The sequence below is a fragment of the Denticeps clupeoides genome, unplaced genomic scaffold (genome assembly GCF_900700375.1).
Source record: "Denticeps clupeoides unplaced genomic scaffold, fDenClu1.1, whole genome shotgun sequence".
In the NCBI taxonomy this organism is placed as follows: Eukaryota; Metazoa; Chordata; class Actinopteri; order Clupeiformes; family Denticipitidae; genus Denticeps; species Denticeps clupeoides.
Window position 1 is genome coordinate 116,642 of NW_021630105.1, and position 27,930 is coordinate 144,571.

Below are 27,930 nucleotides of genomic sequence, written 5' to 3' on the forward strand. Positions count from 1 at the left end.
TTACAGCACAGTGACAAAAATGAACACAGACACTTTTATATGCTTTTAATATTCAATTTATTCATTTATTATTTTGTCCACATTTCTATTGCGTCCACAGTCTATAATGCTGTAATAACAAAAAGCGTATCCCAAAGGTACCACATTTTACCATATACTGGCATAATTTGGCATACTGCATCACATTAAGAGAAAACAAGGGACACACAACATAAATTAATGTTAGTAGAGCACAAATACCAAACATTTTAAAGTGTAAAACAGATAATAAATTAATAAATTAATTCACAAGCAATCCATAGTTGAATAGAAAGGTTTTACAGTAGTTGCAATATTACTAGTAAAAATGTACATTAAAAAATCTACTCCGTAAAAGACCATCGGAGCGTACATATTCTTTTACCACGCTAAGACAGCCATCTTGACACACTAATGCATACTATATATTCTAACACAGCACACACGTTTAGCCCACTTACAAGTATTTTCCTGAAACAGCAGATTACATTTAATCACTTTTCAGTATATTTCCTCTGTGACGGGCAGCTTCAGTGCAATTCATCCACAGGAATAACCGTTTCAGAAAGTTCTCTGACCCACGAGACACGACTGTTGCATTCTGCAACAATTATTTACTTGAAGAAAAGAACATACGGGAATCCCAGTCAGTCAATCAAATTGAATAAATAGATATTTTTAGGGAAATGAGCCCGAATAAATGTTCAGTTCATCATTTTTTGTAATTAAAAATGGGAAGCAGAATTAAATCAGAAAGCAGCTATTTCAGCCACTAAATGCACATAAAAGCAACAAGCAACTCAAGTCTCTGTTCTTGCATACAGCTACAGAGAAGCGACATCAAGTGCAGGCCCACTGGGCCCTTCAACACTTCGCGGCTGGTTTTCGAGGAAGTAAATCCGCTCCACTGCAGGGCTACGCTGCACAGCTATCAGCCAGAAGCGAGAGAAAAACCGGAACAGACGGAACAGTGTCTCGTTTATGCTTCATGCACCTCTTGTTCAGTCGAGTCTTCATCGCTCTGACAGAGACACAGTGTCCAGGGGATGTGGGAATCTGTCATGACATGGAGTTCGGAGGGAGAAGCTGATGACGTATCTCTGACTGTTTTAAACAAATGGAATCGTTCAGTTTGGGGAGGAATAGAGTTCTGTCTTGGTCACAATGTTCTTAGTGAAACATATGGAGATGGGTTGGATCAGCGAAAGCCCCACTCTGCCCTGTCATCATTGAGTCTGTATGGAAGTAGCGTATGAGTATGAGGCCGCCAAACGTCCACTTGGGGGGAGGAGAAGATGTCATACGTCCATCCTGGTCAATGCTCTCAGTCCATGTTAGCTTCTGAGAGAGACAACCTTCCATGAAAAACCAACTATCAGGGCATTTTTAACAGTCGTGGTTGCTCGTACTTTGGCATGAAAAGCAATCTGCTGAATCCCACGATTATGCCACTTGGCTGGACTTTTATGCCGATACTTTCTGTCGATTGGCAGCTCATCAATATGAGCTCAGAGGGAGGGATGTTCTCTATTTGCTGAGGTCAGCTGCTCTGAGCACAGTAGATGTTTCTGTCTTGTAATGCCTGTGTTCAGCTTGAAATGGCTGCTCGCGCTGCTTCTGAATGATGTTTGTGGTGTGTGACACGTGGAAGTAGAAGGAAGTTGATCATACCAGAGGGTCTAAAGCAGGTCCAGGTGGGCACGGTCAGGTCTGTGGTCAATTCCGAGACATAAGTCAAGGAAATGCTGGCTACGGCTTTGAGCCCGATCAATAAAAAGAAAGTCCACCACAAGCACAACTGGAGGTCCGACAAGTGTGATGTGCCTGAAACCTGCGAGAGAGGGGGGACAGGGACACGTGGCTGGGTGTGATGGAAGGGTTTTGGATCTGCAGGAGCTCTGAGATGCCGTCAGGACTTGATCCCCTTCACGGGCTCTGTGGATTGCCGGACATCTGTCCACTCCTGCATGGTGTTCTGCAGAGCCTGAGTCTTTTCTTTGTCCACTTGGACGTAGTCCACCTTCTCGTCGGACGTGGCAGAGGATGTGGAAGGCTGAGAAGAAACGGTTAGAAACGGTTATGACCTGAACGCTGAACTGTAACATGGCTGTAAGTTGTGTAAATAGTATTACTTTCTTCAACCAAATATTTGACTAAATGTCTTCATCAACGAACCTTTCTGACGTGACAGAAACAAGATGAAACGCAACAAATGTCGTGTGATGATAACTATAACAAAATATATCAAAATATATAGCGGTGGCCTAGCGGTTAAGGAAGCGGCCCTGTAATCAGAAGGTTGCTGGTTCGAGTCCCAAACCGCCACGGTGCCACTGAGGTCCCCTTGATAAAGGTCCCGTCCCATTTCCATTTCCAGCATTTATCAGACGCCCTTATCGAGAGCGACTTACAACCAGTACTTCCAGTCACTTCCAGTCACGCCACTTCACTTTCATCATGACAAAAACGAGACAAGACATTCTGTCCTCTTGTTTCTGTTTCCTGTGTCCTGTTGCACATTACTTAGATTTACTTGTGATGGGAGAGTAGACGGCTGGGAGAAAATGACGATTTTATCTTTGGACGCTTTCTTTACAACGTAAAAAAACGGAACTTGTGGTCAAAAAACACGGAAGAAATCAGGGCGTCCGTGTCTGGAATGGATGTCGAGTATTCTATAATGTCTATAAGCTAACAATAATATAATAATGAGATAAAACAAGGCTCATTTTTAAGTGGGCTTGTCTGTTCTAACCCAGCCAATATGAAGAATTTTTTTAAAGAAATACAAATTTCAACTGAACTAAATTAAAACTAAACTAAAATGTCTAAAATCAGTCTAAAACAGTCATGGATAAATATGAGTAAAATGGCCAGATCCGTGATTAAGACGAATAAGAGCTGAAAGAAGGAGCTGCAGTACCTTGCGGTGCGGGCTTGGAGAGCCGGGCTGGAAGTCCAGGGCCAGGTAGTCCACGTTGCCGCACTTCCTGGCTGCGGGGCTGCTGGTGCCGCTCACTGCTGGTGAGGTAGATGCTGGGTTTTGCTGGTCAGGGCAGAGAGAGGGGTGATCATTCAGGGTTTAACATCGACCAGTATGGAGAGTCACTAGCATGTCATTCAAAGCGTGTAAAGCAGGATGGACGTCTCACCAGCAGCGGCACCACCTGGGGACAAATTGGGTTTGTTTGAAAAGCTCACCGGGAGTAAATGGCGGCCATTTCTTCCGAAGGACTCACCATTGCCACGTAGTTCTCCTCGCTGTCGGCAGAGTCGGTGCTGGTGATGCTCTGGGTGGAGATCGGCCGACAGTGCTGGGAGGAGATGGAGTTCATCACAGGTCTGTGTGTGCAAGTCGACGGATTAGTGCAGCTTCACGTATCATTGACTGGTTATCTGGATACGAATGGGGAATAAATGCACTGACATGGGCCTCGTCCAGGACATGGTGACCGGACTCTTGAAGGGCAGCTCATCAATGATGCCGTTGTTCCTCAGGTCCAGGGGTGACGGCTCTGTGGGAATAGAACCGTCCCAGATGGATCAATTCTCCGTTCACTTCCGGGGTTCAAGACATTCAAATAAATATCCGGCCACTCACTCTTCCTGTTGGGTTTAAGGTTGCGGTTAATGGGGGGCGGCGTGACGTCACTCAGACGGGCAGGTCGGTGACTCAAGGATGCCGTGCTGCCCTTCCTCGCTGGCAGGGTGGCGGAGAAGCCTGGGAAATCGAAGTGGTGTGGGCCGGGGCTCATGGGAATGTAGATGTTTTTGGGGCTGTCAGCCTGTGCGGCGCTGTGGGGGGAGGAGCCAGGGTTCATCGGGACGTAGTTGTCCTCAGAGTCACCGCTGTCAGACCGCGCCAGAGGGGCTTTCGTCCTCTGATGGCGAAAATAAAGGTCGGTAAAGACAGCATATTTCAGATGCCCGGGAATGTCACCGCCTTGCCGTACTGCAAGCGCTGATGTACAGTTTCAGGTCGGGCTTACAGATGGAAGGAAACTGACCAGGTATGAGCTGAAGCCATCGTTAACCGATTCGATGGACTGGCCGCCGGAGTTGTTAAAGTAGACGGGTCGTTGGTGGTTACTGGTCTCGAAGGATGAACCTGATGAAACATTTTACATTTACAGCATTTACCAGACGGCCTTATTACAGGGACAGTCCCCCCCTGGAGACGGAACACGATGGTAGTAAGTGGGGTTTGAACCTGGGTCTTCTGGTTCATAGGCGAGTGTGTTACCCACTAGGCCACTACCACCCATGGACGGGTGACTTTGGCGTTATTAAGGTGACAGCAGATTGCTTGTCACACGATGAAGCATGAACAGGTGTCCAACAGGCTGCTTTAGGGGGTTTAACAAGGTCAGAAGGTTACTTCCTGCTCCTAAGCAGGTCTGTTCTTCACACGCCTGACAGGAAGGAGGTGAATGGCGTCTGCTGCCTCGTTCCTGCTTATCAGCCAGGAACGCCTGCACTGCTTGAATTTCATTAGCCTCCCAGCAGAACCCGGTCTGCCAGATTGCCTCTTTCTTTCAGATCAGCTGCTGGAGAGGGAAAGATAGAGAGGGCCGGGAAATGTTTTCCACTGCAGAACAATCGGGTTTCCACTGAGAAGAGTGCTGGGAATCACAACGATTCCTCCGAAGAAGAGAGGAAATCGTTCCCAATCAACGGACTGTGTCCATTATGATTTCTTAAGAAATCTTTTCAAGCTCAAATATTGATTATGGCCCGACAAGCCCTCTCTGCAGTGCTGTGGGTGCAGTGTTGTGTTTACAGTGCTGTGTGTACAGTGTGGTGGGTGCAGTGCGGTTGATGCAGTGCTGGTGGGCGCAGTGCTGTGTGTGCAGTGCTGTGGTCGCAGTGTTGTGGGTGCAGTGCTGTGGGTGCAGTACTGTGGTCGCAGTGTTGTGGGCGCAGTGCGGTGGGCGCAGTGCGGTGGGCGCAGTGCGGTGGGCGCAGTGCGGTGGGCGCAGTGCGGTGGGCGCAGTGCTGTGGGCGCAGTGCTGTGGGCGCAGTGCTGTGGGCGCAGTGCTGTGGGTGCAGTGTTGTATTTACAGTGCTGTGTGTACAGTGTGGTGGGTGCAGTGCGGTTGATGCAGTGCTGGTGGGCGCAGTGCTGGTGGGCGCAGTGCTGTGGGCGCAGTGCTGTGGGCGCAGTGCTGTGGGCGCAGTGCTGTGGGCGCAGTGCTGTGGGCGCAGTGTTGTGGGCGCAGTGCTGTGTGTGCAGTGTTGTGGGCGCAGTGCTGTGGGCGCAGTGTTGTGGGCGCAGTGTTGTGGGCGCAGTGCTGTGGGCGCAGTGCTGTGGGCGCAGTGCTGTGGGCGCAGTGCTGTGGGCGCAGTGCTGTGGGCGCAGTGCGGTGGGCGCAGTGCGGTGGGCGCAGTGCGGTGGGCGCAGTGCTGTGGGTGCAGTGCGGTGGGCGCAGTGTTGTGGGCGCAGTGCTGTGAGCGCAGTGCTGTGGGCGCAGTGCTGTGGGCGCAGTGTTGTGGGCGCAGTGCTGTGTGTGCAGTGTTGTGGGCGCAGTGTTGTGGGCGCAGTGCTGTGGGCGCAGTGCTGTGGGCGCAGTGCTGTGGGCGCAGTGCTGTGGGCGCAGTGTTGTGGGCGCAGTGCTGTGGGTGCAGTGCTGTGGGCGCAGTGCTGTGGGCGCAGTGCTGTGGGCGCAGTGTTGTGGGCGCAGTGCTGTGGGATAGTTACAGCAGCTCACCTCTGTACAGCCTGACGTTCTCCACGGCAGGCAGAGTGTTCCTTCGCGGGATCACCGACACAGGAGTGGCCGACACATCTCCATTGTGGGACTTTGGGCTCCCCCAACGCGTGTCTGAACCCTGGTGTCCTCCTCCTCCAGGTTTAGGGGGTCTGGGTGGGGGACCCCCACTGCTGGAGGTGGGTTCGGTACCGGATGAGGTGGGCAGGGCGTTGTGGTTCTTGTCGAACGTGCGGGGGAACTGGTAGAAGGAGCCCGGTGGTGTCGGCAGCCGGTCGTAGTTGTCCGGCGGGGGACGCTCGTTGGCCAGAGGGGCGTTGCAGGGGGTCTTGTAGGTGTAGACCTCCTCTGCAGCTTCCAGCTCCAGCTCGGACAGATCTAGGCCGCCGTGGCAGTCCGAGCTGCAGCCGCGCGGCAGGACGTAGCAGGCGTCCACGCTGGAGGAGGACAGTGGCTGGGGCTGCTTGGTAGGCTTGGGAAGGCTGTAGAAGCCGGGGAGCTGCGTCCCCACGCCGTTCAGACAGTGGGAGAACCCGTGGGAGAGGTTCTGCACCGCCGCATCGCCGGCCACCAGCAGACTGCTGCGAGAGGCCTGGGAGAAGCTGGCACTGCTGCGAAAAGACAGGAAAAGAAGAAATATCTTCTTCAACGTACCTTTAGGACGCAACATAAATGCTGGAATGACTGGAACATTTACAGCATTTATCAGACGACCACCACCCTACCAACAAAATATATCATGTAATAATTTTGACAAATACAAACAAGACTGAATGTGGTTTGTAAATAAAAACTCGATTAAATTGTCTCTCAAATTTTTGTTGAGTCGCCTTATTATTATTATGCAGTATTTCTGATGCCACTCCCTCAATTCCCAGTCGCACATTATTCCGGATTTCACAATGCTTGTGGCAGGTTGTATATAAATGGTTATCAGACGGCCGGGAGAAAAACCTCCTTTACTGTGAAGTGGAGGAGAAAACAGAAACGGGCCGAAATGCAGCCGCTGGAATGGATGTCGAGTATTCTGGAGCCTATAAGGTCATTGCAAAAAAATTCACTAAAATATTCATGGATGATTCTAAAATAAGACTAAAATGCTCAGACTTTTATTTGCCTGAAACTTGACTGGAATAAAATACGTCTGGACGTGAATAAGACTAAAAACTGAAAGGACAGCTGGACACAAAGACTAAAACTAAAATTAAGACAGGCTGCCAAAAAACAACTATAGTGTGAACTCACCAACGCTTGCACACGCACATAAAAAAAGTGCTTGTCGGTCTGGTCATGAAGACCCCCCCCACAGAAAGGGCCTTTAATGAAGCTGAGCTGATGTCTAATTTTGACTTTGTGGCTGCAGTTCCACTTTTAGCCACTAGGCGGTAGGGGTGTGTTTTGTTTATGAATGGCACATTTGAAAATGCAATCTCATAATGGGCCGGCGGTATATTTTAAGGAATGCACTCTTGACGTGCAGCCGGTCCATTAAATGAAACGCGAACACCACGAACACTGGCTGGCGCCCAGGGGACACAGATCATTTGTTTACACTGCGCCGTGCAGGTCGGCTCGGAGATGCCGGCGTTCAAGGGCACCCCAGGAAGACGCTCCGAGAGCGGGGACAGAACAATGCCCGAATCACACGTCCGGCACGTCGTCCTACAGCAAACATTGACTCAGGTCACCATCTATCCTCCGAAAAACCAACAGGAGCAGGTTAGATGGGCAACAACAAGTGACCCCAGAAACTCAACCGATCAATATTCCCAGAGGAAAAAAGTATTATGTTCCCTATATCCACGTGCACACTGTGCTTTCTCATGAGGACAGACTATCTCCTCATGGAGCAAAGGATGATCTCCCAGCACCAGGAATATTTCAAATATGGATCCTAAGCCCAGCATTGTGTGTTCGCCCAGAGATGGATTAAGACCGATGGTTCCCAGCTTCTCACACATGAAGGCCCAGGGAGATTAATACTGTGCTGCAGCCCAAAGCTGCAAATATGATGGACTGTGGTCGGCCCCCCATTAATCAAAAGTGGCACTTTTGGGAGTGGCATCGGTTTTCCACCTCATTTCATTTGAGCACGTGGCAGAGATCATACACTGCGTGCAAGTGGCTGAGCGAACGGATGGATTAGTAACGTAACAAATGGCTGAAGGAACGAGGGGAGGCATGAATTCCCAGAAAGCACCAGGCGGGGTTCGGCTCACCTTCTCAATATGGTACGTGAATTAAAAAAATTCAACTAAGCGCATTCAAAACCTCCTAAATTCTGACACCAAATATTTCCCAGCTTTCCTGCAACATGGAAAGGTTTTTTTTGTTGAATAAATGCACCATCCCGCCAAATACTTCAAATGACTTCAATGAGCAAACAAGCAAGAGGCTTTGATTGGTTGCAGTGATTAATAATGTTAATCATGGGACATCTTAATCTTAAATGCAGGGGCAACCTCGGGGGTCGCGACCTCTTACCGTGCGCTCTCCGCCTTCCTGCTCATGCACTGGTGCAGCAGGAGGTAGTCCTGGGGGGCGCTGCCGGGCAGCGAGCCGTGGGTGTGGCGCAGCGGCACGTCGAAGGTGAACAGCATCGGGTGGCTGGAGTGGGCGGGGACAGACGACTTGCGCTCGCCGATCATGTGGCGCGGCATGTGGGTGGCGGACGACCCCACCGCATCTGTGGTGGACAAAATAAGCATTTACATTTACAGCATTTACCAGACGCCCTTATCCAGAGCGACTTACAGTCAGTAGTTACAGGGACAGTCCCCCCCTGGAGACACTCAGGGTTAAGTGTCCTGCTCAGGGACACGATGGTAGTAAGTGGGATTCGAACCCGGGTCTTCTGGTTCATAGGCGAGTGTGTTACCCGCTAGGCTACTACCACCCTGCAACAAACGAAGCGGACATTGTCTTACGTTGTTTTACGAAAGGTCTCGAGACCTTTGGCGAGCAGATTAGCTGCCCTGCTGTGTTTACGGGTCCTCGCTCTGCATGGCAGGAGAACCTGGACAGTTTCTGTGCTGGACAGCTCTTAGTTGCTGTAGAACGATGGAATATTCGTGAGGAATTGGAGGTCCCGTCCTCACAAGAACGTTTTACTCTAAATTTCCATCCGATCTAGCCTTGCGTCCACATGGAGACGCCGTTTCAGGGGACCAGTACAGTCAATTTCTCTTTTCTGTGTATCCGTGTGGATGGAAAAGTGCCATTTTTTGTAAAAACAGTGACTTATTAGCCCGACCTCTGACCCCAAATGCATCCTACATACAAAAATGGGGGATAACATGTTCAACTACAAGACGTCGTCGCTACGGCGCACATTTCTAATAAAAAGACGCGACTGGAGAACAAGACACGTTTAACTCACCACGAAGGAGAACTAGACGCCAAACACGGAGAGCGGGGAGTTACAGCGCCACCTGCAGGGTTTTTGGTGATAATCCTTTTTAACTCTGTTGGTGAAATGTTCCGTGTTGTTCCTGCGGTGTGTTTGTGAAATCTGATCCGGTTTCACAGCGTGGGCCCGTGTGACCGGTGTGGCCTTTTGTTACTGAAGTTTCTCTGAACGCAGCGAAGACGAATCTCAGGCCCACGCGCTGAAAATAGCACAGGGCCCAGTGCCAGGACCAGGAAGCCCACGTGACCCCTCACCCGTCCCTTGCCCCCTCCTCCCACTTTCTCTAAGCAGGGAGTGATGGATGAGTGGGTGGCCGGTTACTATCTACCACCAACACAGCTCTGTGCTTGAGACTATTTTACTGGCTTATATATTCATAGCTACAATATCAGAGTAGAGTAGATCATCCGTAAAGCCACCACAGTGCATGGAGCTTCTTCACAAATGTCACATTCACTAGCTTACCAATCAAATAACGCACTGATACTATCTGCATGTTGGTAGCGGGCGTGGTCATATCTGTGCTCAAGGGGCATCAGGAGTGTAGAGAACGGAGGGAAACGGAGGGAGGAGATGGATGCTGAGCTGCACCTGGGCGTGTCACGTATTGACAGGAGGGGTTTAATCGTCCAGAATGAGAGCTGTCAATCATCCCAACAAGCTCCTCCCTTTGTTCATCTTCTGGGAGTCAGAAATAATTACACACTAACAAAAAGGGCTGGGGGGAGGTAGTTAGGTCCTCTTCCTCTTCTCACACACACACTTTATTTACTCGAACACACATCCAGTCCCCATGGCTGTCACTGGCACGGGCCTCTGATGAGCACCACAGTGACACGGACTGAACAGGGAAGGTCACCTCCCCGCCCGCGGCTCTGGAGCCGAGAAGCCCAGCTTGGCTCCTCCCTCCCTCCCTCCGATCAGCAGCGTGGGGCACCCCGCCGTAGCCACGGGACAGCCATAAACATTGAACTGGCCCCATTGTTAACCGGACCTCTCCAAGTGTCCCGAGGCTCGGAGACCCAAAAACGTCACGTATTGATCAGCCAGAAATGCACAATTCTGGGCTTGTGGGGGCAAAATGTAAACACAACACCTGCCTAGAGCATTGTTTCTCATGGGTGGTTCTCATGACCTAGAACCTAGAACCGCCTACAGGGTGAAAAATGGCACACATAAACAGAAACAGCAGCTCCAGGTCCAAAAGCCCGCTCACTCACGAGGAATTTTCCACTGGGGCTCCTGTATCATCAGTAATGCTGACATCACGTTTTAAATCGAATTACCCCGCCGGACTCAGGGGTCCAAAATTAGCCAGGCCGTGCATCCGTCAGGACAAGGGCTGCCTTTGTACGCCGCTCATTTCCTCTCGCCCCCATCAGAGCAAGGCAAGGACGTCATAATTTATTCCTCCAACAGAAATAGAAGCATGACGCCATAATAAAATTAATGCACAGCGCAGGGAAGACATGCCAAGAAGAAAGAGGGCTACGACACGCCCTATTTCACCCTGCAGAGCCATCGATCCATGGTTATAAACTACATTACCCATGAATCTCTAATTTCATGGCTGCTGAAAGTGAAAGGGGGGGGGGGGGGGGGGGGGGGGCAATCTCCTTAACAGCTTTATCCTACAGAGGACTGTTCCTGAGAGCCAAAGTCAGACCATAACAAATGAACTGGAGGTCCAGCCCACGTGTCCTGCGCCTGGAGACTCCTGCATCCCGGACCCGCGGAGATAATGGCCCTTTGGGCCCCTCCTCAGGTTATAGGAAGGCGGGGAGGGGCTGGTTGGAGCGCTCCGGGGACGGGCGACATGGCGAGCGGGGCAGCAGGAACCCAGGAGCCGCTCCTGATCACATTACCGCCCCCACCGCGTCATGTGAGCGCTAACCCGAACCACAGGACAACATCAATCAGCCTCAGCAGCCGTCCACGCCGGGGGGATGAGCTCGCATCACCGTCTACCCCACTTTCCTCCTTTCTTTCACAGTGCTGTCCAACTCATCCATATTTCAATATATTTTCATAAGAAAAGTAAATAATAAAAAGTAAAAAAAAAAGTAAATTAAAGCTTTAATGTGCTTTTAACACGCACTGCTGGTTGCAACTCTTAAATGGACTCAATTCTTCAGACATAATTTACATTTATGCCATTTACCAGACGCCCTTATCCAGAGCGACTTCCAACGCTACCATCAATGAAGTGATCAGTTCTGGTTCACTAGGTTCTGCATATAAGTGTAAAGAACACTTTGTAGAGGTATTAACTGAATGCATATATACAGTGATGGTGTGGAAAACCTCTCAGCTTCATACAGAACCATTCGTGGCTCACGTGGTTCACAGGTCAAGATGGGGCTTATGGGGACATTATGAACGGAGGTATTTCGTTTCACTCTTCACTGGAAAAGGTCACAATGGTACCGTGCTCCTTTTGGGAGGTAGAACACTCTGATCTGCCTGGACACAATACACTGACGCGGCTTTGGATACGATCCATGGACAAAAACAGAATGTTTGATTCTGGGATATTATATTTGGCCACAATGAGTAAAACCCTCATTACGGTGGTCAGATGAGTCAGCCCTCATGCTTGTCTCCCGCATTGAGAGGGTCCGATGGTGCTGTTATGCTACAGGGGTCATGGTGCTGTCATGGTTCGGGTCACTTGTCCACTTAAGGAGCCACTGCAGATCAATGCGAAGTCATTGTGAGCGGACGACCCTCCAGTGCCAGTGGCTTTTAGTCACCAGATCTCAATAACCCCACATAGTCCAGCCTGGCAGCAGATCCAGGAGCAGGACAACTGAAGACAATCTGGTGTCTAGCAGTGGGCAAAACCAAACTAAAGCTGGCACAGGCGCTGCTTATTTCCATAGTTCTATCTATTGGTCCACCAAATGCCAAACCTCACTGTCCATTGTTAACAGCTGATGAGGTGAATAAGAACAATCTCCAGGCACCTTTCATAGTTGCCCACTGCTCACCAAGGGTGGTGGAATACATGCAGGGTTCACTTCATATGCAATTCATATGCAAAATGTTGTTATTGCAGGGTCAGAAATCAGGCCCATGAGCCAACGGGAGCCAGCTTCTGCTCAAACATTTGCTGAAATCCCTACAGTGATATGTCCATTGTGTGAGGAGCAGGGACGCTGGCCTGCAGTAAAAATGGAGCCCAGGGACTGCAGCATGACAGACTTTGCACATGCTCCCAGACTCCATCTTTTGTCTTAAAAACAGCCCTTGGAAATTCGAATGAATTACACACAACCAGCTAATCCATTATGCAGACGCAGCAAGACTGAAAGCCTATTGAGGGGATTTTGAGATTTTGAGATTGCTTCTGTTTCACGGACTTGTTGTGGCTTCCTTCGGAAAGTCTTGGGCTCCATTCTCTCCTTGCTTTCATGTCCTGGGATGCCAAGATTGCCTGTCTAAGACAATTCAGGAGCTTTGATGGCGAGACAAAGGGGGGAAGAAGTGCGTGGTTGCCATTTTTCTTAGAAAGCACGAGTGAAAGGCAACATAAGAAGAGAGGGATCCTTGCTTGGATTTACAGCCCCGTTCGGAACAAACGTCTCTAAATGAGGAGGAAGCCCAGTTCCATCTGAGCCTTTCCAGGGCAACCATCGGTGGCCGCCACACTGACAGTGACATTGGCCTGCAGGAGGCGGCGGGAGGGCGTTGGCACCATTACTGGGGTCATTTTTGTTGTGCAAAATGTACAGAGATTTGCTCACACATGATTACAGCCAGAATACATGAACTGTACATGAACTTTGCTGAGACAGCAGTATTATATATATTACAATCATGGTACCAATGGTGGTAAACACTATAAAAACGAATCCTGTTATAATCCGCATTTACATGCACATTTGCATCGTTCTACAGAAACCTCCAGGCACAAGAAGCCCCCACTCTGATCTCCACAGTGGAAACTGGGCTTAACGGCGGCAGCAGTTGTTGTTGTCGTCCCAGCTGAGAACCCACTGGCCTCGGCAACCTGACCCTGCAGCCCCATGGCGTCTGGTTGGAGCTGGACAGGGGGGTGGGTGGATCGATGGGGCTGAAGGGCACTTTGGGGAGAGAAGTGCACACACAGCTTCTGTTGCAGAGCTGCAGTGCCCTTCACTAAGTAACCCCCAACACTCACACACACACACACACACACACACACACAAGGGAGCCATGGGGATGTCAGGGCTCTGACAAGCAGCCATGAGGGGAGATGTGAGCTCTGATACAGCTATTAGTGTGACTAAGCCCACCTTTACACACACACACACACACACACACACACACCAGTCAGAACCAGAAAACCTTATCCCTTCTTAGAAACCACACACAGACCTAGATAGCCCTTCAATCAAGCACACACACTAACCTTACTGCAAACGATGGTATATTACACACACACACACACACACACACACACACACACATTCACACACACACACACACACACTACCCTTACTGCAAACGATGGTATATTACACACACACATTCACACACACACACACACACACACACACATTCACACACACACACACACACACACACACACACACACACACACACACACACACACACTACCCTTACTGCAAACGATGGTATATTACACACACACATTCACACACACATTCACACACACACACACACACACATACACACTACCCTTACTGCAAATGATGGTATATTAGTAGAGAGACGGTCCTTCTGGCTGTTACCGAGCAGCTACATGCGGCCAGATTGGCAAAACTGTCATCGGTTCTTATTCCGAAGGTAAAAGAACACACTGAAGGTAAAAGGAAGACGCTCATCTGGACTCTTCTCCATCTTGGCCCCTCGGTGGTGGAATGAACTTCCAGCTCAGTCACTGAGCACCTTCACACGGCAGCTCAACACCTTCCTCTTTAGAGAAGATTTAGATGAACTTGTAACCTTCTTCTTGTCTGCCTTCTGTATAGAAACTAGAACAGAGTGAATAAAAAGATTGTATTCATAGTTGGGGGTCCTGGTGAACCAGAACTGATCACTTCATCCATGGTCGCTCTGGATCAGGGTGTCTGCCAAATGGCGTAAATGTAAATGTAAATTACACACACACACACACACACACACACACACACACACACACACACACACATACGCATACACTGCTTCTACTGGCAGGTAGATCTGAGCTTTGATACAACTGTAACTGTGACTGTGCCCACCTGCAGCTAACCCTGCTACTGCTGGAGAAAACACACACACACACACACACACACACACTCTCTGCGGTTCACGCCGGGTGAGCGAGGAGCAGATGAGACGGATTATCTGAGCAGCTCAGCACTGTGGCTGCGCCTCTATCACTGTTTTGACTACGGGGCAGAAAAACACTTTCCTCTGTCTGGGATCATCTGAGGAGGACACGGCGCTTCACCTCCGACCTCCAGAAGATCTCTCTCCTCGCAAAAAGGCGTCGCCTTGCTCTGCTGAATAGTTGCTGCATTAGGCAACTTCTTGACTCTCCATAAAATGTTAAAAACATGGAGGTGTGTGTGTGTGTGTGTGTGTCCTGGAATGATCTATGTCTGGGATGACCTGAGCTCCAGACCCAGCTGAGGTAAGACTTGGCTCTGGGCTGCTGCTCACCCTGGTTGCTGGTGTGTGTCTGCATTCCCCCTGAAAACACACACCCACCCACACACTCACACACACACACACACACACACACACACACACACACACACACACACACACACACACACTCACATACAGTCAATCTACTAACACGGATCTCATGCCTCAGACACACGCCGACTCATTCATCTTCCACATGTTTTACACCACAGTACACACACACACACACACACACAGACCTCTGTCTTAAAGTCAGTGTGGGGCAGTGGGGGCCTAGCGGTAAAGGAAGTGGCCCCATAATCAGAAGGTTGCGGGTTCGAATCCCAATTCTCAGGTGCCACTGAGGTCCCCTTGATGAGGGGGACCTCACACACACACACACACACATACACACACTCTGGGGAAAGGGCTCAGTCCCTCCTTTCAAGCCGAACCAGGAAGGGGTCATATCCTACAGAGCAGCCCAGAAGCAGCCCGGGTGTAGACCGCTGGTCCATGTCCAGAGGCTGGAGGACACACGCCTGCCGCGGTTCTCATTCGCACGTTTTGCAAAGAAACATTAATTCAATTCCAGGACATTCCAGGTCCTGCAGAAAAAAGGCTGCCGTGTTCGGAATTTTACTGACTGAACGCATGTAGCATTTTCCGGAAAAAAACGACCAGGAGTTTAACAGGAAGGAATGGAAGCGCAAGCGGTCAGTTTGAGAAGACCACGGACAGGAACCTACGGCCTTTTCCACATGGTCTTATGTGAATTAGAAGAAACAGTCGTTGTTTCCAGATCCATCCTGCTGCAGGCCAGTCAACACAACACAAGTGGGAGGAAAAATCAATACGGAACCTTTCAGAAGCCACGTCCATTTGGCAGCACCACTCCAGTTCAACTTTCTCAAATGACAAGAGATGGGGAAAAAGACAAAAACAGTCGGGAGTCATATCGTGTTGCCAGAACTTATCGCTGGTTTTATCAGTGGAAGTAGGAGGAGAGAAAAACAGTAAAAATAAGAAAGTGAAGAAAGTGAAGAAAGTGAAGAAAGTGACCATAGTCGATATGAACAGCTCATAATGGGGCATCAGGGGTCAGTTTCTCATCTGGTCAGTGTGGCCGTAACAAGAAGTTACCAAAAAGAGACAACTGTAAAGAGAAATTAACTATAGGCAGCAGAAATGGAGATGAGAGACGTTACAGAAGGACACAAAGTTGGACACGGACCAGACGTCCAGACAAAATAGAGAATGACAATGACGGAATAAGGATAAAAGAAGGCCACTACCAGTCAGTGAGTTCTGCTGTTGAAACGTGTCCTCTGTATTTAACCATCAAGGTGAGCAGTGGGCACCATGACAGGCGCCCGGGGAGCAGTGTGTGGGGACGGGACCTCAGTGGAACCCTGGCCGGTAGGGACTCAATCCCACAACCTTCCGATTACGAGTCTGCCGCCTTACCCTCTAGGCCACCGCTGCCCTGGCCCGGTTTGGGATTGATGGGATAGTTGTGGAGTAACAAGTCCACTATTCTAGCTTCATTTTATCTTCTAAAATGAAGAGTACAGCCCAGCCCAGTTCTATATCTAAAAGGTTTCTGCCACCAAGTGCCCTCGACACCAAGACTGAGCAGATCCTGGTGGAACACAGAGCATGTTCCTGAGCAAGATATTTGACTCCCACTTTTGTGAGACAGTTGAAAACTTTAAAAGTGTGTAACATGTGATCATGAGCTGTCGTCTCACCATGGTTCTCCTCTGACTGGTTGAAGCCACACAGCTGGCAGATGGAGCGCACCCACAGGTTCATCTCCTCCTCCGTCTCGGCCACCAGGTAGAAGGTGCGGTCGGAGGTCTTGATGTCAAAAACGAAGCTGTCCTGGAACTCTTTCCGCTTGAAGGTGAGCCCGGCGTCCACCTGTTCACAGCAGTGCAGGTCGATGATGCGGATGGGCTTCTTGGAGTGGTCGTTCTTGTAGTATTCCAGAACGTCCGGGTCGCCACTCATCCGCCCGCTGCGGAGGATGAACCAGCGCTTCTTCCATGCCTGAGGAGAAGAACAGCCAAGATTCTATTTATTCACATGTAGACGGGGTGTCAGATCTTTATGTAGATCTACCATCACGGCCTGGAGATATGAAGCGCTGATAACACATAAACTACACACAAACACACAAACTACACACCGTGTCACCGTGTCACTTTCAGTTGCCCCGCTGAACATGATCTTTACAGCTGAATCTGTACAGGTTGTGAAGAATCTCGAAAGTTACGAAAGCGCCGTCAGTGCGTAGCGAAGTGCGCACTGATGTATGGGATCTGTAATAGGGCCATAATAATAGGGGCAGTGGTTAAGGAAGCCCGTAATTAGAAGGTTGCCGGTTCGAATCCCGATCCGCCAAGGTGCCACTGAGCAAAGCACCGTCCCCACACACTGCTCCCCGGGCGCCTGTCATGGCCGCCCACTGCTCACTCAGGGTGATGGTTAAATACAGAGGACACGTTTCACTGTGTGCACCGTGTGCTGTGCTGCTGTGTATCACATGTGACAATCACTTCACTTTCACTTAATAGGTCTATATAAAGTGACCGAGTTTGACATGTAACATGTACACATCTCATCTATGGGTCCTGCATTTTCTTATGCTGAAGAAGCAGGACAATGAAATGACAAGTGAGGTTATGTAATAAACAAAAAGTTGAACAGTCTAAAAGTACAGTATACTGAAACAGAAAATCTAATTATGAGAATATGTAAACTTGGATAAATAATAAATCTACACGCCATGTGAGGACGGCATGAAACTGACAGGGAGGGCTGCCGTTGATGAAGGAGCGAGTGCGTCTGTGTACATGTGTGTGTGTGTGTGTGTGTGTGTGTGTGTGTGTGTGTGTGTGTGTAGCGCAGGTGTTACTCCTCAACGTTTCCTGTTCTGATATAGCTCTGTGAGTGGGAGGTTGAGCGACAACCCAAACACAAAGAAGCATAAAGCACACACACACACACACACACACACACACACACAGTGAGAGAGAGAGAAGACACCTGCAGGGTGCCTTTCATCTATTTACTTTTGTTAGTGTGAGAGTACGATTCGCCCTAAAAAATACACTGAACCTCCAGCCCAACTGAACTTCTATTTTATTCTATTCTTCTGACTATAATAAAACATCTAGAATATTCCTCCTCCATCTCACAGTGTATCTGATGTATTTGTTCTCCTCCCCACCCCCAGCACCACCTCCGCAGCGGGCAGGTCAGCGCCGGGCACCAAGGCCTCATTTTCCAGCGCCCGCCCCCCCCGCCTCCAGCCCGGTCCCGTCCCAGCTGCCCATCCGTCCGGCATGCACATCCTGTGTTGTTCCAAGACCGCTGCTGACCTTCCCCCCGACGCCACGCCAGATACCAACCGGCGCTGAACACAGCCCGAATATCTGCCAGGCTTCGGCAGGGGACGTGTTCATAAAACGTGTCCTGAAGGCGCGGCACGGGAACACGGGCCGATAGAATCAGCGGCCGCGTCTGTGATCCTGGGGCGGGGCGGCGGGATGCCAGACTGATAAACGACTGGCAGTGCGGCTCTAATGGGCTCAGCAGACAACCTGAAGCTCAACATGTACAAGAAAAGCTTCTGAAATGCGACGCTAGTTTTTTTTTTTCATTTCGTGGTGATGATTCGGGTTGAAAGTTCTAGAAAGTAACATCAAGAGCGTTTTCACCATCTAACCTTTTTTTAGAAGCCCGTGTATTTAAATTCCGTGACTACTGACGTATTTTCATCCCGTTTTTATCCGTGGAGAATCCTCGTCATCGTCACCGTCGTTTGAACCCACACCCAGACAAACAGGACCTGAACGTGCACAGACGCTGTGCAGAAGAGGGGGAATGTTTGACGAGCGGAGGACAAGGTCTCGGAAACGGAGCGTGACTTAACGCGGCCTGGCGCCGCGCCCGGCCTCGCAGCAGGTTGTGCCGACTTGCCTGGGTCGTTCCCGCATCAGCCAGGTGTGTTAACGTATTAGAGGAGTGTCCCCGGGACCGAGCGCCGGGGACGTCCGGCCGACATGTGCAGTCCACAGGAACCGGTCCAACAGGAGAACGGCGCTCCAGGCCATATGCATGCTTCCAGAGGACAACACCAACATTCATTTCTTATATAGCACGTAATCACATACAGTGTGTCTCTCAATGGGCTTTGGGCCCTACAGTTGACACCCCCCACACTTGACCCTTCCTGCACACAAGGAAAACCTCCATTTAAAAAAGGTCGGAAGAAACCTTGTGAAGGAGCGAGGCAGAGCGGGACGCCCTTCCAGGGTTGGTAACAATTTGTCCAATAAGAGAAAAAGTCCTCCAAAGTGCAGTATAGAGCATCTGTCCATGTTTGGAGGTACTGGACAGTGCGGAATAGGTTTTAGGACCTCCCGGACCTCCTTTTTCATCATTAACAGCATTGAATTATTAACCCCAGCAAACGTTTTAATTTACCCGTTTAAGCCAATCAGTAAATCAGATGAGAAATGCCTGGTCTGAACCTTAAACACAGAACATCAGATGGTTTTTGTTCTGTTCTCTTTTGAATTTTTGTTGGAATGTAAACATTTCAAGTTATAAAAGTGACCAGTGACCATTTTCACCATTAACATGCAGAAATGACCTCTGGATTTAGATTTTATTTTAGAGCAGGGTGTAAATGGGGTCACTGGGGTCTTACTCATGTTACACACATCTCAAATTGGCTTGGTTTTGAATTGAGAAATTGACCGTCTTGGGAATGCTGGTGCATTACATGGTAAGTCTCTTTGGGATGGGGCGAATATTTGGGAAGTGGGAACCAGATCTTGCAAGCATTCACTTCTGGCACAAAAAAGCGAGACTATAATGTGGTGGCAAGACAGAGACTCCTAGAACTTAATTTTCGGCCAAGCTCTTATAGCCTTGGCCACCACCATCCGTCTGGCCAATCCGTCTAACCACCCTGTACAATACAAGAACGCTTTAAACATTTAAAACATTACCAGCAAACTCCCCTCCGAATCAGATTGACTTGGTCCATTCAAGCTCCGCCCACCCCCTGGTTCTCTACTTGGTTCTCAGAAGGACCTCACGGTGCATTTGGGTTTGGTTTTATTTAAACTCCTGTGCCCCTGTATAGCAGACCGTGCTATAGCGGCTACTCTTAATGAATAATAATGTCGGTTCTGATTTTAAACGGACTCCAGTACTGAATTACAGCGTAAGAACCTTCGCAAAAATCCAATTAGGGGGAATTCTAAAGGGAGAGTGATAAAAGTGATAAAAAGCTCACTTAGTGCATAGTGCACATGGAAGACCTGCCAGCTGAGGCCTAACTCACGTCTAATGGGATTACGAGGCAAAAGGGGGGGAAGACGGCTCCACTTACAGTCTGTTCTCCCGGGCCCACCGCCATCACACTGATCTCAGATCAGAATTTAGGATATCGGTATCTCTCCTACATTAAAGGTAGGAAATTCAGAATTTCTTCTTCAGCAATTTCAGGGAAATGGGTCAGGGGAAGTAAACCGGACAGGAAAACAACAGACAGCTCAGCCTATTTTCGACTCTGCGAGCGGAAAGCGTGATGACAAAAGGAAACAAATATTGTTCTGCTTGTAGTGGCCTAAAAATAGGCTTGTTCCAAGCTTTTCAGAAGCTTTGAGTCAATCCCTTTTATAAAGGCTGGACATGGCGGCCTGTCCCCTGTTTTCAGAAAGGCCAAAAATGATTGTAGAAACAACAAAGACATGATGAGTTCACGACCCCCTCAGCTTGATGGGACAGGAAACCCAGATACAACATAAAAGAATACATATCCCATTTATTCACTATTGTCTTCTGGGCCTCCAACCACGAGAGCGTTACTGCAGCCAGCCAGCAGGGGCGCTAGACCTGTGGCGGCATCATTTACATTTACATTTAAGGCATTCGGCAGACGCCCTTATCCAGAGTTACAGAATATAAAAATGAATTTGGAGCCCTCTTGAGAAGGTCCACGGCCCGTTAGAAAACCGGTGGCCGGCGTGATACCTTCTTGCATGATTAACTGCTACTTGCTATTTTTGTCCCCTGAATCTGTCGGCAAAATCCGTGAGTCACTTGCTCCATAATCATCATCAAAACATTAACGCGTCGTTGTCGCGAGCATCCGTGAAAAAAGAAGATGCGCGGGGGCGGAGCTTTTTCTTCCCGTCGTATTCCGCTATTTAAACCGGCTGCGCCCATGCAGCGGGGGAAGTGCGGCGACGCCGAGGACTCTCAGTCAACATGTTTCCACGTGCGCCACGGGCAAACACCCTTAATCAAACAGGTAAAGGTCAGGCTCCGAGTCAACAGAGGAGCCGGGCCCCCTGGGAAATGCCGGACTGCGGTTACCGGCCCTTTATTCCCAGGTACACACGCGCAGCTGAATAAACAGCGCGCCGCGGCCTGAGAAGCCCACCGCCTCTCCGGAGCAGGTGGAGGGAGCGGCATGGAGAGGCCCCGCCCCGTGTTGTTTCAGGACGTCCACCCCGAACGGGACGCTGGGAAGTAGGTCAGGGGGCCAGGCTTCCGCCGTCCGACATTCAGCGCGGCGGAAAACCAGATCCGGTTCCAGGTTCAAAGGACACTGCACTGTCATGTAAACATGGAGATCAGAGAATCACAAAGCAGCAACTTCCCATAAACTTCACCAGTCGCCACAATCTTCATACGGCAAATATTGTTGATAAAGTACATCCACACCAACACACACCCACACACACACACCAACACACACCCACACACACACCTTTCACGCATGAGCCTGAAATGGCTGTTGGTTCAGGGGAATTTATGGCCCATGGCATCAATCGATCACATATCCAGGGCTCAGCATTTCTATGCAAATTTCTCTAATAAAAGGTGGTCTGATGGGACCAGAGCTGGACCGGGTGGGTTCTGCCCCCCCCCCCCCCCCCCCCCCCCCCCCCCACACACACACACACACACACACACAGCCCAGACACGTTCATGCGTCACCCCAACATGCATGAAATTGTGTTATAATTTATTTGAAATGATTACAGATCATTTTGATTTAGCGTTTTCCCGTTAAGCGTTATACGTTGACCCCGCCCGGTCTGCGAATGGCCTGAAAGATCATTTATCATGAATACGTTTGGTAAGGGATAAATAAAGGCGGGGTGGTGTCTGGGAGCTCGGTATCGTGTGCTAATCGATATTGCGGCGCATGACAAGCCACATTCCAGGAAGGGGGAGCGCCGACAGCATCGTGCATCATCCAGAGAGCAGGATCACCGACTGATTCAAACTGCAGCACGCCACATTCGCCGCATTTCCTGCTTAAATATCTCAGTTTAACCAATAAGAAGTCCACGAAATACAAGATATAATTGGATGGAATGTTACAGGGAAAGGAGATGGGGAGAAGGCAAGTTCGGCCCCAAGCTGATGTCACAATTCCACCAGAACAATGAGCTGCCAATATTTACTCAAGCATCCTGAATTAATGCACACTGCTGCTGCTCCGCCTCCATTCAGTGGGAACATCTCTCACTTACAATCCACCTCGCCACCGCGGCCTGAACCCTGAAAAATGGCTTCTTCAAACATCTACCTCCATTCAGAGTGACCATGTCGCAAAATCTACCTCCATCAGAGGGACCATGTTGCAAAATCTACCTCCATCAGAGGGACCATGTTGCAAAATCTACCTCCATCAGAGGGACCATGTTGCAAAATCTACCTCCATCAGAGGGACCATGTCGCAAAATCTACCTCCATCAGAGGGACCATGTCGCAAAATCTACCTCCATCAGAGGGAACATCCCTCACTTCCAATCCACCCAGGTGGCCTGAACCCTGAAAAATGGCTTCTTCAAACATCTACCTCCATTCAGAGTGACCATGTTGCAAAATCTACCTCCATCAGAGGGACCATGTTGCAAAATCTACCTCCATCAGAGGGACCATGTCGCAAAATCTACCTCCATCAGAGGGACCATGTCGCAAAATCTACCTCCATCAGAGGGACCATGTCGCAAAATCTACCTCCATCAGAGGGACCATGTCGCAAAACTACCTCCATCAGAGGGACCATGTCGCAAAATCTACCTCCATCAGAGGGACCATGTCGCAAAATCTACCTCCATCAGAGGGACCATGTCGCAAAATCTACCTCCATCAGAGGGACCATGTCGCAAAATCTACCTCCGTCAGAGGGACCATGTCGCAAAATCTACCTCCATCAGAGGGACCATGTCGCAAAATCTACCTCCATCAGAGGGACCATCCCTCTTTTTAATAAAAGAGATGGGGACGTGCAGCATTTGTTGGGTTGGCAGCAGGCGGTGGCCGGGTCTGGCGTGGCCATCGGTTTACTCGGTCTGAGCGTGATCGTGGGGCACCCCACACTTACTAAGCAAGCAGCTGCTTTAACTCTCCCGATAACTCCACCGTCATCATCAACAACTTGCCAACAAACGGCTCCAGGCTGTAAAACCCGGCCCCGCCCCCTCACATCCTTGAGGAAATCCAGATGCGGCGCGGCAAACAAACACGGAACCGAGTTAAACAGCGTCGGCGTGGACGCTCCGGTTCTCCCCGCGGTCTGGTGAGGGCCGCCAGCTGTTCACGCTGTCCAGATAAACACGCCGCCTGCCCTGCGCTGCACCATATACGGTCCTGAGCTCCCAACCCCGAGCTGCACGCCAGCCGCCGGCGCCGAGGTGCCAAAAGAGCGGCAAAGAAAAGCAATCAGGGGCGCGCGCTTCCATAACCAGGAGAAATGAATCATCTCTGGATCTCCATTCCACCCCCATCTCACTCCATTCACGGGATGAATGGGCTTCTTTTCTCATTCATGAGCCGGGCCGCCCTGACACTCTGCCTAACGAGAGTCGGGCGGGGCCGCATTATTCTTAATCACAACTCTTTGTGCCGCTTCCTCTCGGCTCCGCCATCTGCTCGGCGCGGCCGGGCCCAGAACCGACCGGAGAACCAGGCCGAGAGCGGCGGCGCCACCATCAAGCAGCATGCAGAGGAACTGGAGATCCTCCTTCACCGTGGATCCTCTCATCCACGGTTGATGGAATATGGTCCCCTTTGTTGCTTCTGTCTACGGCCACATGGTTGTCCAGGTGGAATATTTCACCAGACATTTCATGATGTTCCCACTCAACACCACCGAGCTGAGCAGCTTTCAGGACCCAGACGGTGAGAAATGACGCCCAGATTCACAAAACCAGATCATTTCCGACGGCTCCAATGACGCAAATATCAGACAAAAACAACCGTCCTCTCGTAGCCTAAATATTTTGTCTCATACGCCGGTGATTTATCGTCCTTTAACAACACGCATTAACCGTGTTTAGTCCCCGTGCGGAGACATCGATCCGCCTCAGTCAGGCCCCGCCCTGCTGGCCACTCCGTAATGCAAATGTGACCTTTACACAGCGAGGTGGTGGTGACCCTCATGTACGAGGAGCAGATAATGGGATCTTCTGAGAGGAGCAGAAGAATCCAGCCGAGTTCTTCTTCATTCACCATGACAGGCGCCCGGGGAGCAGTGTGTGGGGACGGGACCTCAGTGGCTCCACCTCGAACCCGCGTCCCTACCCGCTAGGCCACCGCTGGCCCTGGTAATAAGTATTGTAATGAATATGCTGATTCCATATTTCTGACAGGAAGTAGCTACTCGCACCTTACTCGTGCTGGAGAAGGGACGGGTGAGGGAGGGGCATGAACCCATTCGTGACCTCACCGCTGGATGCCAGATACCGCAGAAATAACGGCGTGTCTTCGCTTGGGGGCAGTTAGCGCGCCGCTGGTAATTCTAACGCTTCTCTACCCTCCCGCGGTGATTTACTGCGACTCTGCACACACAGACCCGGGGTCATCGCCATCCGAGGAACCTGGTGAACCCCGGTGGACGAACATCACGCCGCCGCCGATGACTTCACCCTCTCAGCAACTTGATTTCAACGTGGGACGTCACCAATGTCACACATTAAGGCAGAAGGTCCATGTTAGATGAGAGCCCCCATCCTCCTGTTGACCATGGGGTCAACAAAGGTGTCATGTGAGAGGTGGATTAACCCCCTCACCACCCAAAAAAGGACAATGCAGTTGGTCTCGGACCCTTAATGTGACCAACTGGACACCACCAGACATGAAGCTGGCAGAGGCGCGGTGCATCTGAGGCCACGGCGGCAACCAAATGACAGTCATGAGCTCTTCAATAAGCCACCGTGAATGAGGCCTGTGGTTTCCCCGCTTATCCCAGCGTTCGTTCCACTAATCAAGTACACCTTCCTCTAAATATGGAACAGAGAAACGGGCGAGAACCTATGGCCGCGTTCTAATCCTGTTCTCCACGCCATCTGCTAATAGGCGAGCGTGCACAACAAATTTAGCATCTGCGGGACATGAGACAAACATTTTAGTGTCAAATTTACTGACCGCGGTGCTAAATTCGTTTCTGAAGTTGTACACACTTGAATTTAGGTTGAAAATCGTATATCAGTATTTAATGACGACCCCCACCAATAAGCATTTCCGATCATGGGACTGGTGTCACCCTGTAGGTGCCACCCTGTAGGTCTGGCCCCCTCCAGTCAAATGAGGTTTTTACACAAACACACGGATCTGACGGATCTAAGAGCTACGTGGCTCTTTACCTCGTGAGGTTCAGCATAACAGGACGTGGAGAATGAATTCTGTGCTGCTCGGACGGGGTCTTCACATGACTCTCCTTTAACTAAGATCGGCTAAGGTCACTCATCAGCCCACGTGAAACGGTCAAAGACAAAAACAAGCCGTTTACGAGCGAAATGCTCCACATTCCTCTCCTCACCAATTAAGCTTATTGGCCAGACCGGGGGAGAACCTATCCTCCCACGGCATCCAGATAAAGCAGAACAAGGAGACGGTCTGTGCGCCTGGACGTGGGGGTGGAGGAGGATGAGCTCCTCTTGTCAAAGCAGGAACCGGGAGGTGAGCTCTCCTGACCTCCCAAAGCTCCTCTGCAAAACAAGCCCCGAGCGGGCAGCTGACAGCGGGGTTGGTGAGGAGCACCTGCACCACGTCCAACAACAGGCATGAAGAAACGTACCATGAGAGGCCTACAGATTTGGTCTCGTTTACTGAACACGGGGTGAACTGAACGAAATTCCAGAACTGGATGGGAATGGAACGTTGTGGATGAGCGGGGCCGCGCCGGAAAGCAGCGCTTCCGCTTGGAAAAGGAAATAGTGGGATCTTGTGGGAAATGCCACGGCCGCCCCCCCCCTAACAACAGCCCCCCAGCCCCCGCCCTGCAACTTCCTTCCGTGCCTGCAGCTCCACACACACTTTTACAGGATCATACGAGATGATGAGCAGGAAGCTGCTGGATTTCTAGTTCCTGTTTTCCGCGCCTCTTGAAAAATCCCCTCATCTGGGATCAGGTTGCCCGTTCTTATCTGCGACATTCCCAACCGCCTCGGCCGAGATGCAGGAACCTGAGATGCCGGCGACAATATTTGCATATGCTTTGCATGTCGAGAAGATGCCCTCAAACACGCAAGTCCACCTGTCACCAGCAGAGCAGGAGCAGGAGCCCCTCCTCCCCGCGGCATGGGGAGCCAGTCGAGACTCGTCCCGACACTTCAAAATCCCACAACGTACCATCATTTTAGTCAAATTTCGTTCTCATGACCAGGAAGAAATCTCTGTTTTCATCAGGATGTGAATATTCTGGATCGGCCTTCAGCCCAGTTTCCTGAGCAGGAAACTAACCGTGTAAAAAACAGGCTGACATCATGGCAACAAGCGCCTGGAGGACGCAGCGTCCATCACCACTGCTGGATGGGGCTGGATGTTCCTCACGTCACCCAGTCCTGGTCTGACCGTCCTGGAGTTCATGATGTTTGATCAGTCAAACTGGATCTGAACACCGATCATCTGCCCAACCCTTGCTCACATGAACAATGGGACCAATCAGAACACAGGAACAAAAACCCAAACCAACGACCAACGGGGTCTGCAGCCCTCAACAGAATTAGGGGGGTCAGGACAGACGGTGTCACCCCACAGCGCAGCATCCTGCTCATCATTATATCCAGAGGACCCAAAACCAGTCAAATGTTTACTAGTAAAACAGAGGAAAGTAGGAACTAGGAGCCATTTTTCATGGACCATCATTAGCAGAAAGTGGTCCTGCAGGGACGGACGGTGTCCCTCCTCCCACCTGCGACTCGGTGCAACTTTTCTAAAGATGGGCAAAATAAAAAAAGATCTTACGTATCTCCGCAGCTTCCTCTCCGGCGGCGACTTCCTCAGCCAGCCCTGGCAGACGATCTCCCCTCCGCTCATCCTCCGGTCCCGGTTCCGCTGCTCGCTGCTACCCCGTCCTGCGCCCCGAACCGGACCGAACAGATGCCATCAACCCGAGGAGCTGGACGCCGAGCGGGACAAAGGAGCTGGAGAGCGGCGCGCTGCGCAGATGGAGGAAGCGGAGCACCATCCTCTCCACGCCGCGCCGCGCCGCGCCCCGCCCACCGGCCCGGGCACCACGCCCACCGGCCGTGTTACCAAGCCCCGCCCACCTGCACGGGGTCCACGCCTATCGGCCCGGGTAACATGCCCCGCCCACCGGCACGTTTCCACGCCCCGCCCACCGGCCCGGGCACCACGCCCACCGACCATGTTACCAAGCCCCGCCCACCGGCCCGGGCACCACGCCCACCGACCATGTTACCAAGCCCCGCCCACCGGCCCGGGCACCACGCCCACCGACCATGTTACCAAGCCCCGCCCACCGGCACGGGGTCCACGCCCACCGGCCCGGGTACAACGCCACGCCCACCACATCTAGAAATGTTCACGTTACACATCCGGGCGGGAGAATCGTCCAAAACCACGGAACCGTCAGATTTAGAAACGAAACCCCACTTACTGCCATTGTGTCCCCGAGCAGGACACTTAACCCTAAAGGTGGGACTGTCCCTGTCACTTCGGACTGTAAAAAACTGCTAAATGTAATTTACTTATTTCCATCGTGTTTCGAGTTTTTAAAAAGCAAATCCGTACAGCGGTAGCTCATGTTCTGCTGTACACACACAAAGAAACAATCGTCCTGCTCCACAAATCAACGTCCAATCCGATCAATTCCTGATCCCGAAACCCGGAGTT

General features: G+C 50.7%; 1 protein-coding gene across 4 annotated transcripts; it reads right to left on the reverse strand.

Annotated features, from left to right (window-relative positions):
- Positions 1-84: 84 nt before the first annotated feature.
- LOC114783620 (GRB2-associated-binding protein 2-like) lies at positions 85-27,286 on the reverse strand. Of its 4 annotated transcripts, XM_028969148.1 has the most exons (11): positions 27,040-27,286; positions 16,503-16,803; positions 8,211-8,412; positions 5,727-6,337; positions 4,026-4,126; positions 3,620-3,899; positions 3,446-3,533; positions 3,258-3,360; positions 2,942-3,064; positions 2,000-2,071; positions 85-1,911 (listed from the first exon to the last, which is right to left on the reverse strand). In XM_028969148.1, the coding sequence occupies exons 1-11, from the start codon at positions 27,109-27,111 to the stop codon at positions 1,786-1,788; spliced, it is 2,079 nt and encodes a 692-aa protein (XP_028824981.1). In that variant the 5' UTR covers positions 27,112-27,286; the 3' UTR covers positions 85-1,785. The 4 variants fall into 4 exon arrangements, with proteins under 4 accessions (XP_028824981.1, XP_028824984.1, XP_028824982.1 ...); XM_028969151.1 differs by lacking the exons at positions 16,503-16,803; positions 27,040-27,286 and adding an exon at positions 9,106-9,319; XM_028969149.1 differs by having other exon boundaries at positions 1,772-2,071.
- Between the last annotated feature and the right edge of the window lie 644 nt (positions 27,287-27,930).

What these genes read in the sequence shown, in the direction of transcription:
- LOC114783620 (XM_028969148.1), bottom strand. Translation starts at nt 27,111, where the DNA reads ATGAGCGGAGGGGAGATCGTCTGCCAGGGCTGGCTGAGGAAGTCGCCG. An exon ending in AGGAAGGCGGAGAGCGCACG is followed by an intron (nt 6,338 to 8,210) that starts GTAAGAGGTCGC and finishes GTCTTTTCGCAG; the next exon opens with CAGTGCCAGCTTCTCCCAGG. An exon ending in ACAAAGAAAAGACTCAGGCT is followed by an intron (nt 1,912 to 1,999) that starts CTGCAGAACACC and finishes ATCTCAGAGCTC; the next exon opens with CTGCAGATCCAAAACCCTTC.